The sequence below is a fragment of the Canis lupus genome, chromosome 11 (genome assembly GCF_011100685.1).
Source record: "Canis lupus familiaris isolate Mischka breed German Shepherd chromosome 11, alternate assembly UU_Cfam_GSD_1.0, whole genome shotgun sequence".
Taxonomy (NCBI): Eukaryota; Metazoa; Chordata; class Mammalia; order Carnivora; family Canidae; genus Canis; species Canis lupus.
The window spans coordinates 54,510,709-54,524,784 of record NC_049232.1 but is presented as its reverse complement, the minus strand read 5'-3'; the positions used below and the strand labels follow the sequence as shown (position 1 = coordinate 54,524,784).

Below are 14,076 nucleotides of genomic sequence, written 5' to 3'. Positions count from 1 at the left end.
TCAGTGCCAAGAGAAGGCAGCAGGAGGTCAGAGAACCAGCTTTCTCACTAAGTGACAAACATAAGGTAAATTAGACTATGTTTTGGAAACCAAGCTTCTACAGGTGTGGCAGGCAGCAAAAGGCTTGGGGCTGAGTGGGCAAGAAAAAGGCGACTCTGACAAAGGCAGATTGTGACAGGAGTGAGTGATCCGATGTGGCCAGAGACCTGGGTGGGAGGAGGGAGGGGTCTGCTAGGGCCGGGTGGCAGCGTGACCATTGCTATCCGAGAAGTAGCTGGCAGGCTGCATGGGGCACAGGGCATAGGGCTCTGCTCTGATCTCCCGAGGAACTGCCCTATTCAGGAAATGCCATTGCATAGTGGGCACAGGGACTGGGCCCTGCTCTGTGAAGCTCTCGGGGGAATTGGGAAGACAAGTAATTGCAGTTCAACAAAGCAAGTACTGGGGGAGGAATGAGTATGCTCAGTGTGGTCAGAGGAAGGAAGGAGCCCTGTTTGTGGAAGCCTGGAAGACCTGGCAGAGGAAACATTCAGGTTGGACCTTGGAGGAGTTCAGTGAACAGAGGGAGGAAGCACCAAGAGTGCCTGTGGAGGGGCAGAGCTGAGGAAGAGCACATGTTCTCGACACATTCCATTGGCTAAATCTAGTCACATGTCTACAGTGGCTGCAGGGGAGACTGGGAAATGTAGTCCCTGGCTGGGCAACCCCTTCCTAGTGACAGTGATACCCCTTCCTAGAATACTATGAGGGGGAGCAACAGATTTTGGAAAATAGCCCTCCTATCATCCCTGCCACACTATTTGGTCATCTGTAAAGTGGGGGTGATGACCTGTCCTGCACACTTGTCAGGCAATTGGGGACTTAAACATACTTTGTACCTGCCATGTAAGGCTTAAATACTTGTCTGCATCAGCAATAAGAAAAGGAGCCAAGTCTAAGGGTTTGTTTTCCTGAAGAAGCCTCCAGAAGCTCTCAAGGTCCAGAAGACTCCGACAGCAGTGTTTGTTGCTGGTTCCTAGTCCATGCTGGGCTTGGGGGAGCTCTGAGGTGCAGCTGCATTTCATTTGGTCCTGAGCGGCCTGCCTGTTTCAGCCTTTGTCAGTCTGCAGATCCTAATAACCTCTGTATTTTGTTTGCAGGAGCAACCAGGGCTTTATGCACATGAAACTGGCCAAAACCAAAGAGAAGTATGTTCTGGGTCAGAACAGCCCCCCGTTCGACAGTGTCCCAGAAGTCATCCACTACTATACCACCAGAAAGCTGCCCATCAAAGGAGCTGAGCACTTGTCCCTCCTCTACCCGGTGGCTGTGCGGACCCTCTGAATGAACCAGCCCCACGCTGCTCTGTGACAGGGCCCAGACTTGGAGGGCGCCCACCAGCGCCGGCCACTGTTGCGTGCCGCGGCCAATTTGTCGTGTGTATGGTACTAGCACACCACTGCATGTCTCTAGAATGCTGTTGCCACTCATGGGGGCTGGAGAAAGACAGAAGGACAGCCAACGCACCACCCCAGCCCCCACCCCCACCCCCTCCTTGAGTTTCTGTGAATTAAAATATTTGCAAATCCAAAGAGATGCCTTCCAGGATGAACAAAGGAGAGCAGCTCCAGAGGGGCGAGGGGCGGGGCGGGAGCTCCCTGGGCTGCAGCTCTTTGTTCTCCAGCGGTCACAAATTCACACCTGTGGGAGGGGGCACAGTTTCCCACGGGTCCTCTTCCAGTGCTGGGAGACAAATGCGGGTTCTCCAAGACCCCAGAAGACCCCAGTAGTCCTGCCTCCCCTCTGGTGTGTGTGTATGTGTGAGTGTAAGCACATACGTGAGAGAACATGGTCACACACAAATGTAAGTCCACCAATCCACTTTTAGCCCCTCCGTGTAATCATTAGGAGATCTTCAAGGAATCATTGTGCAGTCACAAAGAGGATTCAATTATTTATGAATAGGGTGTGTAAATAAAATAGTCATTTAATATATATTCTTATCCTTTTTATTATTTTTCTTTTTATACACCACAGAAGGTCTTCTGAGAGGGGGCAGCGCTGGGTTCGTTCCCAGAGCAAGGTGTCTGGGCACGTGCGGCATGACAGGACTTGGGGAGGCAGAGCCCCCAGCTCAGAGCTGAGCAATCAGTGGAGCGGAGGGGTCATCCTCACCTCCTGGGAGCCAACCTTCAGGAAGGCACCGCCAGGCCCAGCAATGGTAGCTTTAGGTGCTGCCCCAACAACCAAGCCCTCCCCTCTGCCTACAGCAGCCTAGTGATGGCAAGTCTGCACAGCACCCAGCAATCCGCAGAGGGCTCTCCCATCATCTGGTCAGTGCCACCCTGTGAGGCATTTAACAGGGGGAAAGAGTGGCACAGAGAAGAGGAACCTATACCAGGTCACGTAGCTCATAAGCAGAAGAGGCTCTCAAGCCCAGGTTGGCAGGCTCCATGGCCAGTGCCTTGGCTCTACAGAGCCTTGATGTCACTCTGCTCCTGGGGGAAGACAAGTCCCAACCTCTCGGGGGACATGGGGTTCTCTTGGTCATCCGCACTGCTTGCCCACAAATAAAAATACACATTCCCGCATTCCACCTCTACCTTTCCTCTGTCCTAGACTGGAGCAGAGATTCTTCCCACACACCTTCCCACACCTGCAGACCCTCCTAAGGCTGTGAGGTTGCTCTTACGTTCCCCTCTTTCCCCTCCCACTCCACCACTGCGCTGTGGTTAAATGCTGGTGGAAGAAATAGAAGAATCCAGGTGCCTGTGTGGCTCAGTCAGTTAAGCGTCTGACTTGATTTCAGCTCAGGGTCACGGGATCAAGCCATGCATGAGGCTCCGCGCTCAGCCCCTCTGCTCCTCCCCTCGCAGCTGCGTGCTGTCTCTCAAGTAAATAAAATCTTTTTAAAAAGAGCGAGAAATAGAAGAACCCCACCCAGCAGCATGACATAGGCTTCCATCTACTGACAGAGGCACAAGGGATGCAGATACGGCAGGAGTTTCAGGGTTCTTGATCAAGCACACACGTCTTCCTACCCGCCCAGCTGGTCTGCAGGGAATGGAGGGGCTGAGTTGGAACATCACCAGCAGTTCTGGATATGCAGCGCTGCCCAGGCTTCAGAGGTGCTTCAGGCACGCTGTTCCAATGCGGTCTCAGAGGCCCAGGGAAGAGAAACGACTTGATGCAGCTGCCTGGGAAGCCAGGCAGAGCAGGACTAAATGCCGTGCCCCCTTAGGGGGTTGCCGTGAACTTCCAAGGTTTGTGGCCAAAGCTGTTTCCTTGGCAACCGGTCTTTCTGCCCAGTCCACACCTTGGGCCATCCTCCCTGGTCCTCCCTGGCTGTCTCTGGATCCTGGTACCCCTCCCACCTGCAGATCCTCACATGCCAAGCTGCCTCATAATGACCACATAGGCCAGAGCCTGAGTCTGGTCTCCAAAAACTCCATTCTGACCTTTTGTCTGTTTTGCATTTTCCAAAATGTCCTTTGAAGCCAGAAAGTACCTGGAGTGATACACATTTCTCTCTCTCTCTCTCTCTCTTTTTACGTGTTTGAGAAAATGAGTGAGGAATTGGCACTTGTCCAAACAGAAGTGCCAAAGGAGACTGGATTCCAAGGATCCACTTAGAGGTTGGGTTGGTGGGAGCAGCCCCTCAAGCTGGGGGTGGGGGGGTGGGCCTGAAATAGCTTTCTCCCCCACCCAACAGGCCCAGATGCCCACGGGTCACTTCTAAGGCTGCAGGCTGGGGCACTACAGGAGCTGTGTGAACCTTCTCAGTAGATGTTCCACAACAGATTCCTCATCAGGAAAGGCTCTGTGCCTGTTGTCTGAGAAGGAGCTGGGGTGCTTTGCTGTTGACTTTGCTCTTTCAAGGGATTCCTGGGCCCTCACTTCTTCCCCAGACCCCCACCCCCAACTCGCGCCTGCATCTTCCTGAAATTTCCCTGGGAGGCCCAACCTCCAGCTGTCCTTAGGGACAGAGGCCGGCAGAGGAGCCAGCTTACAGGATGGGAGCTGCTAAAAGGAATTTTTGCCTTAATTTTACGAACCTCTCCCTCTTCTTCCTCTAATTGTGACCATTTCCTCTGTCGCTGTGTATTCATGTTTTCTTGGATATCTAACAATTGAAACGGCTTTTCCCTTTCAGAAACACTCACATTCAGGTTACTGGCATTGGTTTGGTTTTTGTTTTGGCTTTTTTTTTTTTTTTCATCTGCTGCCAATTAATGGAAAAAATGAGCTGGATTTCTTTGAGGGGGAAAAAAAAAGCTCCCTGCCACACAATATCTCGCCCTCAGCATTTTGTCTCAGAACACAACCTCCAGCCACTAACGGGCTTCTCAGAGCCACAGGACTGGGTTTTTTGTTTTGTTTTGTTTTTTTCCTTTCTTTCCCTTCTTTGCCGGCCTCATTATTGACCATAATGCCCCGACCACTTCAGCAGCTCTATCCTTGAGCACTGAAGAGTCAAGGGCCTTTTTGGCACCACCACCCCTCCCCTGCCCAGCAAGATGGTGGCCACAGAAAGAAAGGAGGCTTTGTGGGGAGAGAGGGCCCACCTGCCTGTCAGGAGAGAGGTTCATGGAGCAGCCTTTCTAAGGGAAATGGTGAAAAGGCTCTGGGTTTCAGGAAGGCTGGGCCAATTGGAGCTGAGCTACATGTGTCCTCCTAGGGCATCTCAGGGCTGGTGGCCCTCTGTGGCCAGTGAGTGAGCAAAGGGAAATCCTTGTCTGGCTTCCAGCAAGGGCCTCATATTCAACAGGTAGAGCCCTTGCCAGGCATTCTGCTTATGCTAGGGTCACGGGACCTGGAGATTCCCTTTCCTAAGATTTTAACCGCAAGCTCTGGCCAGCTCCCCAGGACACTCTCAGAAGTAGTTGATGTCACTTGTCCAAGGGCCTAGCAGAGACAGACGGCCAGGCTTACCATTTGCTCTCACAGGCCCCAGGGATGGTGCGTGCAGAAACCCGGCAGACGGGGAAGGCTGGCACTCGGAGTTGGCCCGTCGATGCCCATGAAGCATCCTGGCTGGATCAGGCGGCCGTCCAGCAAGCTGACACGTCTGTCTCTCTGCCCTTCCAGACTCAGTTACCGGCAAAGACCAAATGGACCAAGTTATCCAGAAGGAGCCAGCACAGCCCAGAGCCTTCACTGTAGGAGCACCTTCCAGAACCCCACGGAGACCCACTCAGGTGCCCCCCGAGCACGGGTGACAGCCTGCAGCCTATCCTTCCCCTCTCTTCAGGGCTGTGTGTTGCTGCCAAGAGCCTGTGCCAGCCACCTACCGCTAAAAAAGTGTCCTGTAAAGCTCGAGTTCTGTGTGATAAGCTGTATAATAGTGTATATTTAATGTGAAGCTTTTAACATACAGTCGTCTTGTTTAAATGGACCTCATTGAGCATACGTGTGTTATTTCTTTATAATGCAACTGTGTGCCCCAGAAATCTAGTTTGATTGCCTTCTGCCTGCAGAGGCTAAGGTCTGCTATCATCCCCCAAAGGTGAATTGTTACAGGAAAAGCAGAACCTCCTGCTTCCTAATTAAGAGGAAGATAGAGCCCTAATGAGCTCGTTAGATGAAAACAAATTAATTTGTTCAGCAAACATTTGTTATGTGCCTACTGGTCCTCGGACCTGGTGGATACACAGGAGAGAACCCTCAGGAAGTTTCCAATGCAGGGTGTTATTGGGTGGGGCCCGGAGCTGAGAGGAACCAGGTGGGGGAATTGAATCTGCCTGCGACGTTCAGGAAAAGGGCTTTGAAGGCTGAGGGCTGGGTGTTCCAGGCAGAGTAACAGGTGCTGGGAGCATTTACTCATCTCAGGGAGAGTAAACCGGACCTGGCGTGGTACAACCTGCAGCAGCAGGAAATGACCGGGCTACTGGGTCTCCGAGGGCTTCATCCTGTGGAGGCAAAAGAATGGAGCAGGGCAAGGGCAGGGCCATTCATCTTCTCCAAGCAGGAAGCAATTCCCTGAAGACTTAGGAGGGAATGGCCTCCTCTTTTCTGGAGAGGGTGATTACCAAAGGAGAGGCAGGCACAGGGTCTCCCATGGCTTGCCCTTACACTAGCATCATGATGACATCATCATGCAGTCTGAAGTAGGAAGGGCAAGGGAGGTTCTGCAGCCCAAGCCCACCCAATACAGATGGGCACCTGAGTTCACACAGGGTCCCCCAGCACTCCAGGAAGCCTGCTGTTGAGAGGCCCCTGACCCTCACCTCATCATGTAGGAAGGAACTCCTGCTTCTCCTGACCCCTCTCTCCCAAGGACATGACCTTCTGCCTCCTCAGCAGGCCCCTTCCTCCCTCACTCCCCCATATTCCATTGACCCCCAATCCACTCTTCCAATTCCCAATGCCCCATGCCACAATCACACCACAGCGTGCACGCAAGCATGTGCACACACACACACCCAGGAGTGGGCCAAGGTCAAAGCCAGTACTCTGCCACCAGGAATTTCCTGAAGGGTAAGGAGGAAATATTTCTGGTGGTCACCTCTAAACTCCTGTTTTACGTTCTAGGGAGAGTTTTCTGTTTCAGTTCAATTTAACAAAGAGCAAAGGCCTGTGACAAACTGGTGACCTGGAGCAGGAAGCTGAGCACAGGAAACATCTTCAACCATAGCCACAGGAAGTGGTCAGTGAGCAGCCAGATGCCTGCCCCACGGCATCTCTGCACAGAGACCGGGACTGAGGCCCAGAGAGGGACGGAGGCTTGCTCAAGGCCACACAGCAATTCCATCTCAACATGCCACAGGTGCTTGAGGGGGAGCCACCCATTCAGAGGGTCACCTTGGCCAGTGTAGCTCTGGGAAGACTGGGGTAAGGGTGGGGATTCTTCTCGGACAGAGTTTAGAATCCAATTTTGTCTCCCTGGCTTCCTCCTGAGTGGGAGCATCCCAGGCCTGCAGTGGTTGGTGTCCTCTCTCTGGCTCTGGGGGACGATTTTGAAGGGACCTTGGTCTGAGCGGGAAGCAGGCTCACCAGTGTGGTTCTGGCGCCCTCGTGTGGTTGCCTTCGGCGTTGCAGTCAGGCCCTGGGGCAGCTCCGAGTCCCTGGCCTGTTAAGGAAAGAGAAAAACAGGCCCAGAAAAGGAACAGGCAGGCATGTAGGTAAACAGGAGGCCGGCAGAGTGGCGGTGATGGGAGCTACAGCAGAGGTATGGCCAGCAGAGGAAGCGACAACTGAATCAGGCTTTGCATGCAGGGAGCAGGGACATCCCAAGGAGAGGAGTGGGGAGGAGGCAGGGGCAGGAAGGGAGGCTTCCTCTGACTTCAATCCACTGCTGTCCTCAACTGCCTTCTACTCTAAAGCCCCCCTCATTCATGCCACCTGAGAAAGGTAGGCAGCATTAGAACAGCTCAGCACAGAACAATTTTATGTGGTATTTTTTTAAATTACTTTCTGATGATAAAATTAATATTTACTCACTGAACAAGATTACTATTTCAGGAAAATGTAAGGAAAAAATTGAAAACTACCTTAAACTCAAAGGAAAGCACTAAATCTAAAGTTAGGTTGTGTACATTTTTTTTTTAAAGTTTTTGTTGTTGTTCATTTAAGTACCCTTTACACTCAACATGGGGCTGGAACTCATGACCCCAAGATAAAAATTTGCATGCTATTTCGACTGAGCCAGCCAGGTGTCCCGTAAATAAACTTGGGCTCGTGCTGTATTTCTATAGTTTTATATTTCATTTTCTACTTCAAATAGTGCCTTCATGTTATTAAATCTGTGATATGCTTTTTTTCTTAGCTGCATAATATTCTACTCTAACTCATTCAAGTTTTTGTATAAGCAGCTCTGCAGGGAATATCTTTGTTTGGAAATCACTGCCAAAGGGGAAAAAAAGGAAAGAAAGAAAAAGAAATCACTGTCCATATTTCTGTTTTTTTGTTTTTTGTTTTTTGTTTTTGTTTTTCCTCAGGAGAAATTCGTAGAAGTGGCATTCCTGGTCAGAGGCTAGGAACATCGTTAAGGCTTCTAGTCTCCCAGAAAGACAAGTTTATATTCCACTGCTATGTCTGGAAGTCCCCCCAGAGTAGAGTGGTTTGGTTACATCAGAGAACTTTCAGCAGCTTAGACTTGGCCTCCAATGTGAGGCATGAGGGCAGCCCAGGTGGCTCAGCAGTTTAGCGCCGCCTTCAGCCCAGGGTGTGATCCTGGAGACCTGGGATCGAGTCCCACATCAGGTTCCCTGCAGGGAGCCTGCTTCTCCCTCTGCCTGTGTCTCTGCCTCTCTGCTTCTGTGTCTCTCATGAATAAATAAATAAAATATTTTTTTAAAAAAATGTGAGGCATGAGCTAAGCAGTTTCCTTTCATCAAAGGCAGTCTGAGTCTGGGCATGGGGGCCATCAGGGCAGGACAGGAGGCTGCCTGGGATCTGCTTATAGGTGACCAATCATCCGCATCTGCCCAGGACTCTGAAACTCTCCAGGATGCTGGACTCTCAGTGCCCAAACTGGGATGGTCCCAGGCCAACGGAAATAGTTGATCACCATCTCTAGCACCTCCTGGCATGACTCTCAGCAAGCCCCTTGCCCTCTACCCTATGAGGGTGACATCCTGGGTTGGGAGCGGTAGATAGGGGTCCGGAGAGGCTGAGAAGGAGCCCTGCCCTCCTGGGGTTTGAGAGGCAGATGACGAGAGGAAAAGCTGCCACTCCTAGGGGAGCAGCACTAGGGCAGGGGTTGAGGAGGTGGGGGAGGGGGCAGGCTCACATCCTAACTCCATCTTTTTCCAGCTGTGTGACCAGCAAGGCCCAAAAGCTTCCATTTCCTCCACTGTAAAACAGCTTGAGAAGTGACCTCCTGGGGTTATTGCAGAGATTATGGTGTTGGATGAATGCCCTAAGCATGCCTTAGCTCCATCAACCTTCAGGTAATGTCAGCTAGACCGGGTGAATTTTAAATAGGAAAGGCAGGGGCCATTACAGCCACAGTTTTTCACAGGAAAGAGGATCTGGAGTTCTAGGAGGACCTTCTTTATGAGATGAGAAGGGATTCCATTTTACAAATTAAAAATGCCATGGCTCTACTAAACATCTTGAGAAGTAAGGGACAGAGTTTAAGATCCTTTTCCTCTCCAGCTTGAAGCCCTGGGTGGCTCTGGCCATTCCCCTACCTGGGCATCTTCCACCATACATTCTTTATTATTTAAATTAATGCTAACACTCTCTAGTTATAATTTAAATAGCAAGCATCTGTTGTGTTGACTATATAAAAACACATTTGTTGTTTGCTTCAATATTAAACCTATTTATTGTCTTTCTTATTTAAATATCAAATCTAGGAGCACCTGGGTGGCTCAGTGGTTGAGCATCTGCCTTCAGCTCAGGGTGTGATCCTGGGGTCCTGGGGTGAGTCCTGCATCAGGCTCCCCTCAGAAAGCCTGCCTCTGTCTATGTCTCTACCTCTCCCTCGGTGTCTCTCATGAATAAATAAATAAAATTTTTTAAAAATAAAAAAATCAAAATCAAATCTATGCAATGTCTTTACTGTTTAAATATTAAACTTGTATGGTGTTCATTATCTGTTCTCTGCACCCACTAGATCGTACCTAGAATGTAGACTTGACACAAGCAGGTGTCTGAGAGAGTTCCTGGAAAACAGTAGGTGCTCAATAAGTATTTGGGGTTTTTTGGGTTTTTTTTGTGTGTGTGTGTTTTTCAGATTTTATTTATTTATTCATGAGATACACAAAGAAAGACAGACATAATCAGAGGGAGAAGCAGGCTGCCTGAAGGGCAGCCCGACGTAGGACTCTCAGGACTCCATCCCAGGACCCCAGGATCATGACCTTAGCCAAAAGCAGATGCTCAACCCCTGAACCATCCAGGCACCCCTCAATAAGTATTCGTTAAGTGATATAATGATGACAAAAGTCCTCATTGATGATGGGCTCACTCTGTGTGCCCTTCACATTGTGCACACATTGGGAAAGCCCTGCTGTACAGGTGACACACAGAAGCTCAGAAAGTGGAGGGACCACGAGGAAAAGTAGAAATTCGATTTAGCAATGGCTTCCCAGGGCTCTCATACTTTGTACCTCACACCCCACTGAGGGTCACAACCCCCAGTGAGCAGGATGTAGACGGAAGTACATAGTCCCTTCTCAGGAGCAAGAGAGGAGGGAGGAGGGTGACATTTAGAGCTTTGGGTGATCTAGTTCCTGAGCTCCATTGTCCACTCCATACCCACTCCGTGAAGGAGAATGAGCCTCTATCATTCTGGATCTGCCATCCTGGGGAGTCCCTTCTCAGGGACTCAGAAGGTGGGCACAAGCCAGGGATATGGCTTCATTTGAAGATGGGGATCTGAAGGCTCAGATAGGGGGAGAGTTTTGCCCCAGGTACACAACCAGAAAGTGTTGGGTCTAGTATGCAGACCTTGCAACATGCAGCATCTCTTGTAAAATACAATTCCTAAGACCTTCCTCTTGGAAGTTTTGATTTAGTAGGTCTTGGGTGGGCTCCAGAAACCTATATTGGTAACAAGTTCCTCAGGGAAATCATATGATCAGAGAGTCTTGGGTAAAGGGCCAGTCTGCCTGTCTTCATCCATAAATCTTTTTCCCAAGTGCTAAGCACCGACTGCTCAACTGTGCTTCTGTTCTTGAAAATGGTAGGGATGCCTCGGTGGCTCAGTGGTTGAGCATCTGCCTTTGGCTCAAGTAGTGATCCCAATGTCCTAGGATCAAATCCTGCATCTGGCTCCCTGTGTGGAGCCTGCTTCTCCCTCTGCCTATGTCTCTGCCTCTCTCTCTCTGCCTGTCTCTCATGAACTAATAAATAAATAAAATCTTTAAAAAAAAAATGGTGGACACGGTAGGGTCCCAGCTCACCTTTCACTAGGTTCTGAACTCAAGCAAGTCACAGGGCTTCTGTGAGCACACAAATTATGTAAAAATCAGAGGAAATAACTATCATGTAACTGCTTGGAAAGCCCACGGAGTATTGTGCAAATGTTTGATGTTATTTTATTGATTCAGCCCTTGCTAGATAAAAATGTGTTTGTATTTCACAAGTATGTGTCACTTAAATGCCAAGTAAGGTGTCCCATGATCCCACCCAGAGGTCAGCAACTGTTCTGAGCCCTGAAAGCTACCAGGGGGCCTAAGCCCTGCCCGCAGGTGTGCCTGGGACAAAGGCAACGTTGGAGGATAGGAACAAGGTCAGGGAGAATGAGAGGCCTGGTGTCTCCTTCCTTACACACTCTTTCCCATCCTCTGTTTATTCTGGAGGCTACTTTGTTTAAATTCTAGTCTTGAATTGTAAGTCACCTCTCCCAGGTAGCCTTCCCTGATTGCATCTATTGCATTTTTGTTCTCCTATGGATATTCATAGATCTTGGTATGTGCCTGTCTCAAGTACTAAGGGTCTCTCCTTAGGGCTGGACCCCAGTTACCCCTCTGAGCTCTATGCTCTTTCACTCATACCTTCTTGAGCCCTGCAGACTCCTGTGTTTTGAACTTTAGGTGACTATTATGGGTCAGGCTATCAATGCAAAACTGTTGCTCCCCAAATTGCCTGAGAAGAATCACCTGGGACTTGTGTTAAATGTACGCAGGCCAAACTGTTCTCTCCCCTCAAAATTCTCATTTTGTAGTAGGTCTGACATGGGACTGGGGATCTATTTACCAACCGTCCAGGACCTAGAATCTAGCTTTTCGATCTGTAAAGTGCATACAAATCACCTGGTCTCAGTAACGCAGATCCTTGTGTCCTAGGTCTGGGGCAGGGCAGGAAGAGTAATTTCCAGCAAGACCCCGGAGGTGATGTCGATTGCTGCAGATCCAAGATCACAGGTGGCTTCGCCAAGTTCAGGTGACTCTTATCTTTAGGCCTGCTGGAGAAGCCAGGATTTGGTGCTATTCTCAACCTCAGCACACTTGGGTAGCTTTTAAAACATACTAAGGTCCAAAAAAACCAAACAAAGCAAAACACAAAAAACTTTAAAAACCCCAAACTATACTAAGGCCCAGATCCTACTACAGACCAATTTAAATCAGAATCACTGAGGTTTAAAAAAAAAAAAAAATCACTGAGATTTTTTGGTTTAGTTTTTAAAATTTTGAATAATCAGATGTTGAGACTCACGGATTTCATGGGTCCCCCACTAGTATGGAAATACATTAACGAACAAATGTAATAGAATAGACCATCCCATGGGCTTGTGGGCTAGGACTTTTGACTCGATTACGTGCACTGTATATACAGATCATGTGAGTTGCTAGAGCAACGTGGGTTTGAAAATGAGTGGGGACGTGAGCATGTCCTGGAGTTCACAGACAAGCCATGGGGACAGACAGACAAAGAATTCAAGGACACCTTGGCTCCCCCCACCCACCACCACCAGCCTGGGGCTGACAGCACAGTGGGGGAAATAGCAAGAAGCCTCTGTATAAGCTGAGCAATGAAGAGTTAACAGGACTATGTCATGAAGCAGGCAGGGCCTTCCAAGCACAGAGGACTCAATGTATGCAGTTTAGAGGTGTGTAAAAGATCACCACAGGTTCAGGGAAGGGAACCAAGGGCGGTTGGCCTTGTATCTGGAGCCTGGGGGTGTGAAGGGGAGTGTCAGAGATAGGCCCAGATGATTGCAGGGACCTGGGGAATGTGAGCTGAAGAGAAAGGAAGGTCACTGACCCCTTGCTAGGGAATAACCACACAGGTGACTTTATCTTGGCTCACAGTAGCCCAGACGCCACTGATAGATTGTGTAAAGCTTTTTTTTTTTGTAGACATAAGGGCCCATGTAGTAGCCTGAGGGCACTAGACAACTTTCTAGAAAGCATTTGGCAGGAGTAGGTGAATAAAGGGTGCTTCAGCAAAGATCCATCAGCAACACTCCTAAGTCCCTTCTCCTAAGATCCCAGGCCCTCTTGGGCAAACACCCTTTTTCTGCCAAGCACTGAGTTGGAATTTCCAGAAACAAGGCAAACAGCTTTACCCTAGGGAGCTGGTAGTGGGAATGAGATTCACCCTCGCAAATGACTATAACATAAGGCAGGAGCTTGGAGCTGCCCCAAACTTGGTGCTATGGGAAGGCAAAGGAAAGAGCCAATTTTGCCTGGGTTGGTCAGAGGCTTTTCCAAGAAGGCAAAGAGACTTAAAGGGTTAACCTTTTTAACTGGTAAAGAGTTGGGCCCCGGTATGGCTCAGTTGGTTAAGCATCAGCTCAGGTCCTGGTCTCAGGGCCATGAGATCAAGCCCTGTTTTGAGCTCTGCACTGAGCAAGGAGCCTGCTTAAGATTCTCGATTTCCAAAAAAAAAAAGATTCTCTCTTTCCATCTTCCTCTGCCCCTCCCTGCCCTCTCTCTCTCTCTAAAATAAATAATTCTTTTAAAAAATGGGTGAAGAGTCAGGTAGCCCAGGTGGCTCAGTGGTTTAGCACCGCCTTTAGCTGAGGGAGACCCAGGATCAAGTCCCACACCAAGATCCCTGCATGGAGCCTGCTACTCCCTCTACTTTTGTCTCTGTGTATCTCATGAATAAATAAATAAAATCTTAAAAAAAAAAATAAATGGGTGAAGAGTCGATGGTAAAAGGGGGGAAGAGGCTTAAGGAACCAAGGATTTGCAAAACACTGAGAGACTGCACATGGCTGAAGCACAGAATGTCATGGTGCATGAGGTGGACAAACAGGCAGAGGGACCAGGAGTCCAGATCTGCCCTCACGCCAAGTTAAGAGGTCTGGATTGATTGGGGGAGGCGAGAGGGACCCATTGGAGGTTTTTAACCTGGAGTGAGATGATCACAGGTAGTTCTAATATCCTCTAGGATCTAATCTGACAGCTGATGTGTAGGCTAGAGAATGGAAGAATTGGAAGATGAGGCCAGAAAAATGAAAGGCTAACTCTGATGAATCCTGAATCAGAAAATAGAAGGGTTTTGAGTTCCAACCTTCATAGGTCCAAGAAGAGCCAGTTAAGGGCCTGGGGTGTCTCTGACCAGGAAGTAAGAGCGGGAGGGGCAGAGGTCTGCACTGCGGCCTGCAGCACGGGGTTCCTGTTGGCCTGGGAGTTCCTTTGAGTCTGTTGTGCCCTAACTGCATATTTAACTTGAATCTTTCCCTTTTCTTCCGGT

The 14,076-nt window shown here is 49.5% G+C and overlaps 1 protein-coding gene and 1 long non-coding RNA gene across 9 annotated transcripts in view; one reads left to right on the top strand and one right to left on the bottom strand.

Annotated features, from left to right (window-relative positions):
* SHB (SH2 domain containing adaptor protein B) overlaps positions 1 to 1,976 on the top strand; it is a 139,080-nt gene extending 137,104 nt beyond the window's left edge. The window contains exon 6 of the mRNA XM_038552876.1: positions 1,140 to 1,976. Coding sequence (XP_038408804.1) covers positions 1,140 to 1,323 — 184 coding nt within the window. The 3' untranslated portion in view covers positions 1,324 to 1,976. The remainder of the gene's footprint in view (positions 1 to 1,139) is intronic.
* Positions 1,977 to 4,161: 2,185 nt separating this feature from the next.
* LOC102157151 overlaps positions 4,162 to 14,076 on the bottom strand; it is an 11,638-nt gene continuing 1,723 nt past the window's right edge. For 4 of the 8 annotated variants that reach the window (XR_005367016.1, XR_005367017.1, XR_005367015.1 and 1 more), the window contains exons 2-4: positions 11,685 to 11,833; positions 6,973 to 7,048; positions 4,162 to 5,888 (exon numbers count right to left, since the gene is read on the bottom strand). This is a non-coding gene — a long non-coding RNA (uncharacterized LOC102157151). Of the gene's footprint in view, positions 5,889 to 6,972; positions 7,049 to 11,684; positions 11,901 to 14,076 lie in introns of all 8 variants that reach the window. The other 4 variants (XR_005367018.1, XR_005367021.1, XR_005367014.1 and 1 more) reach the window with 2 other exon arrangements.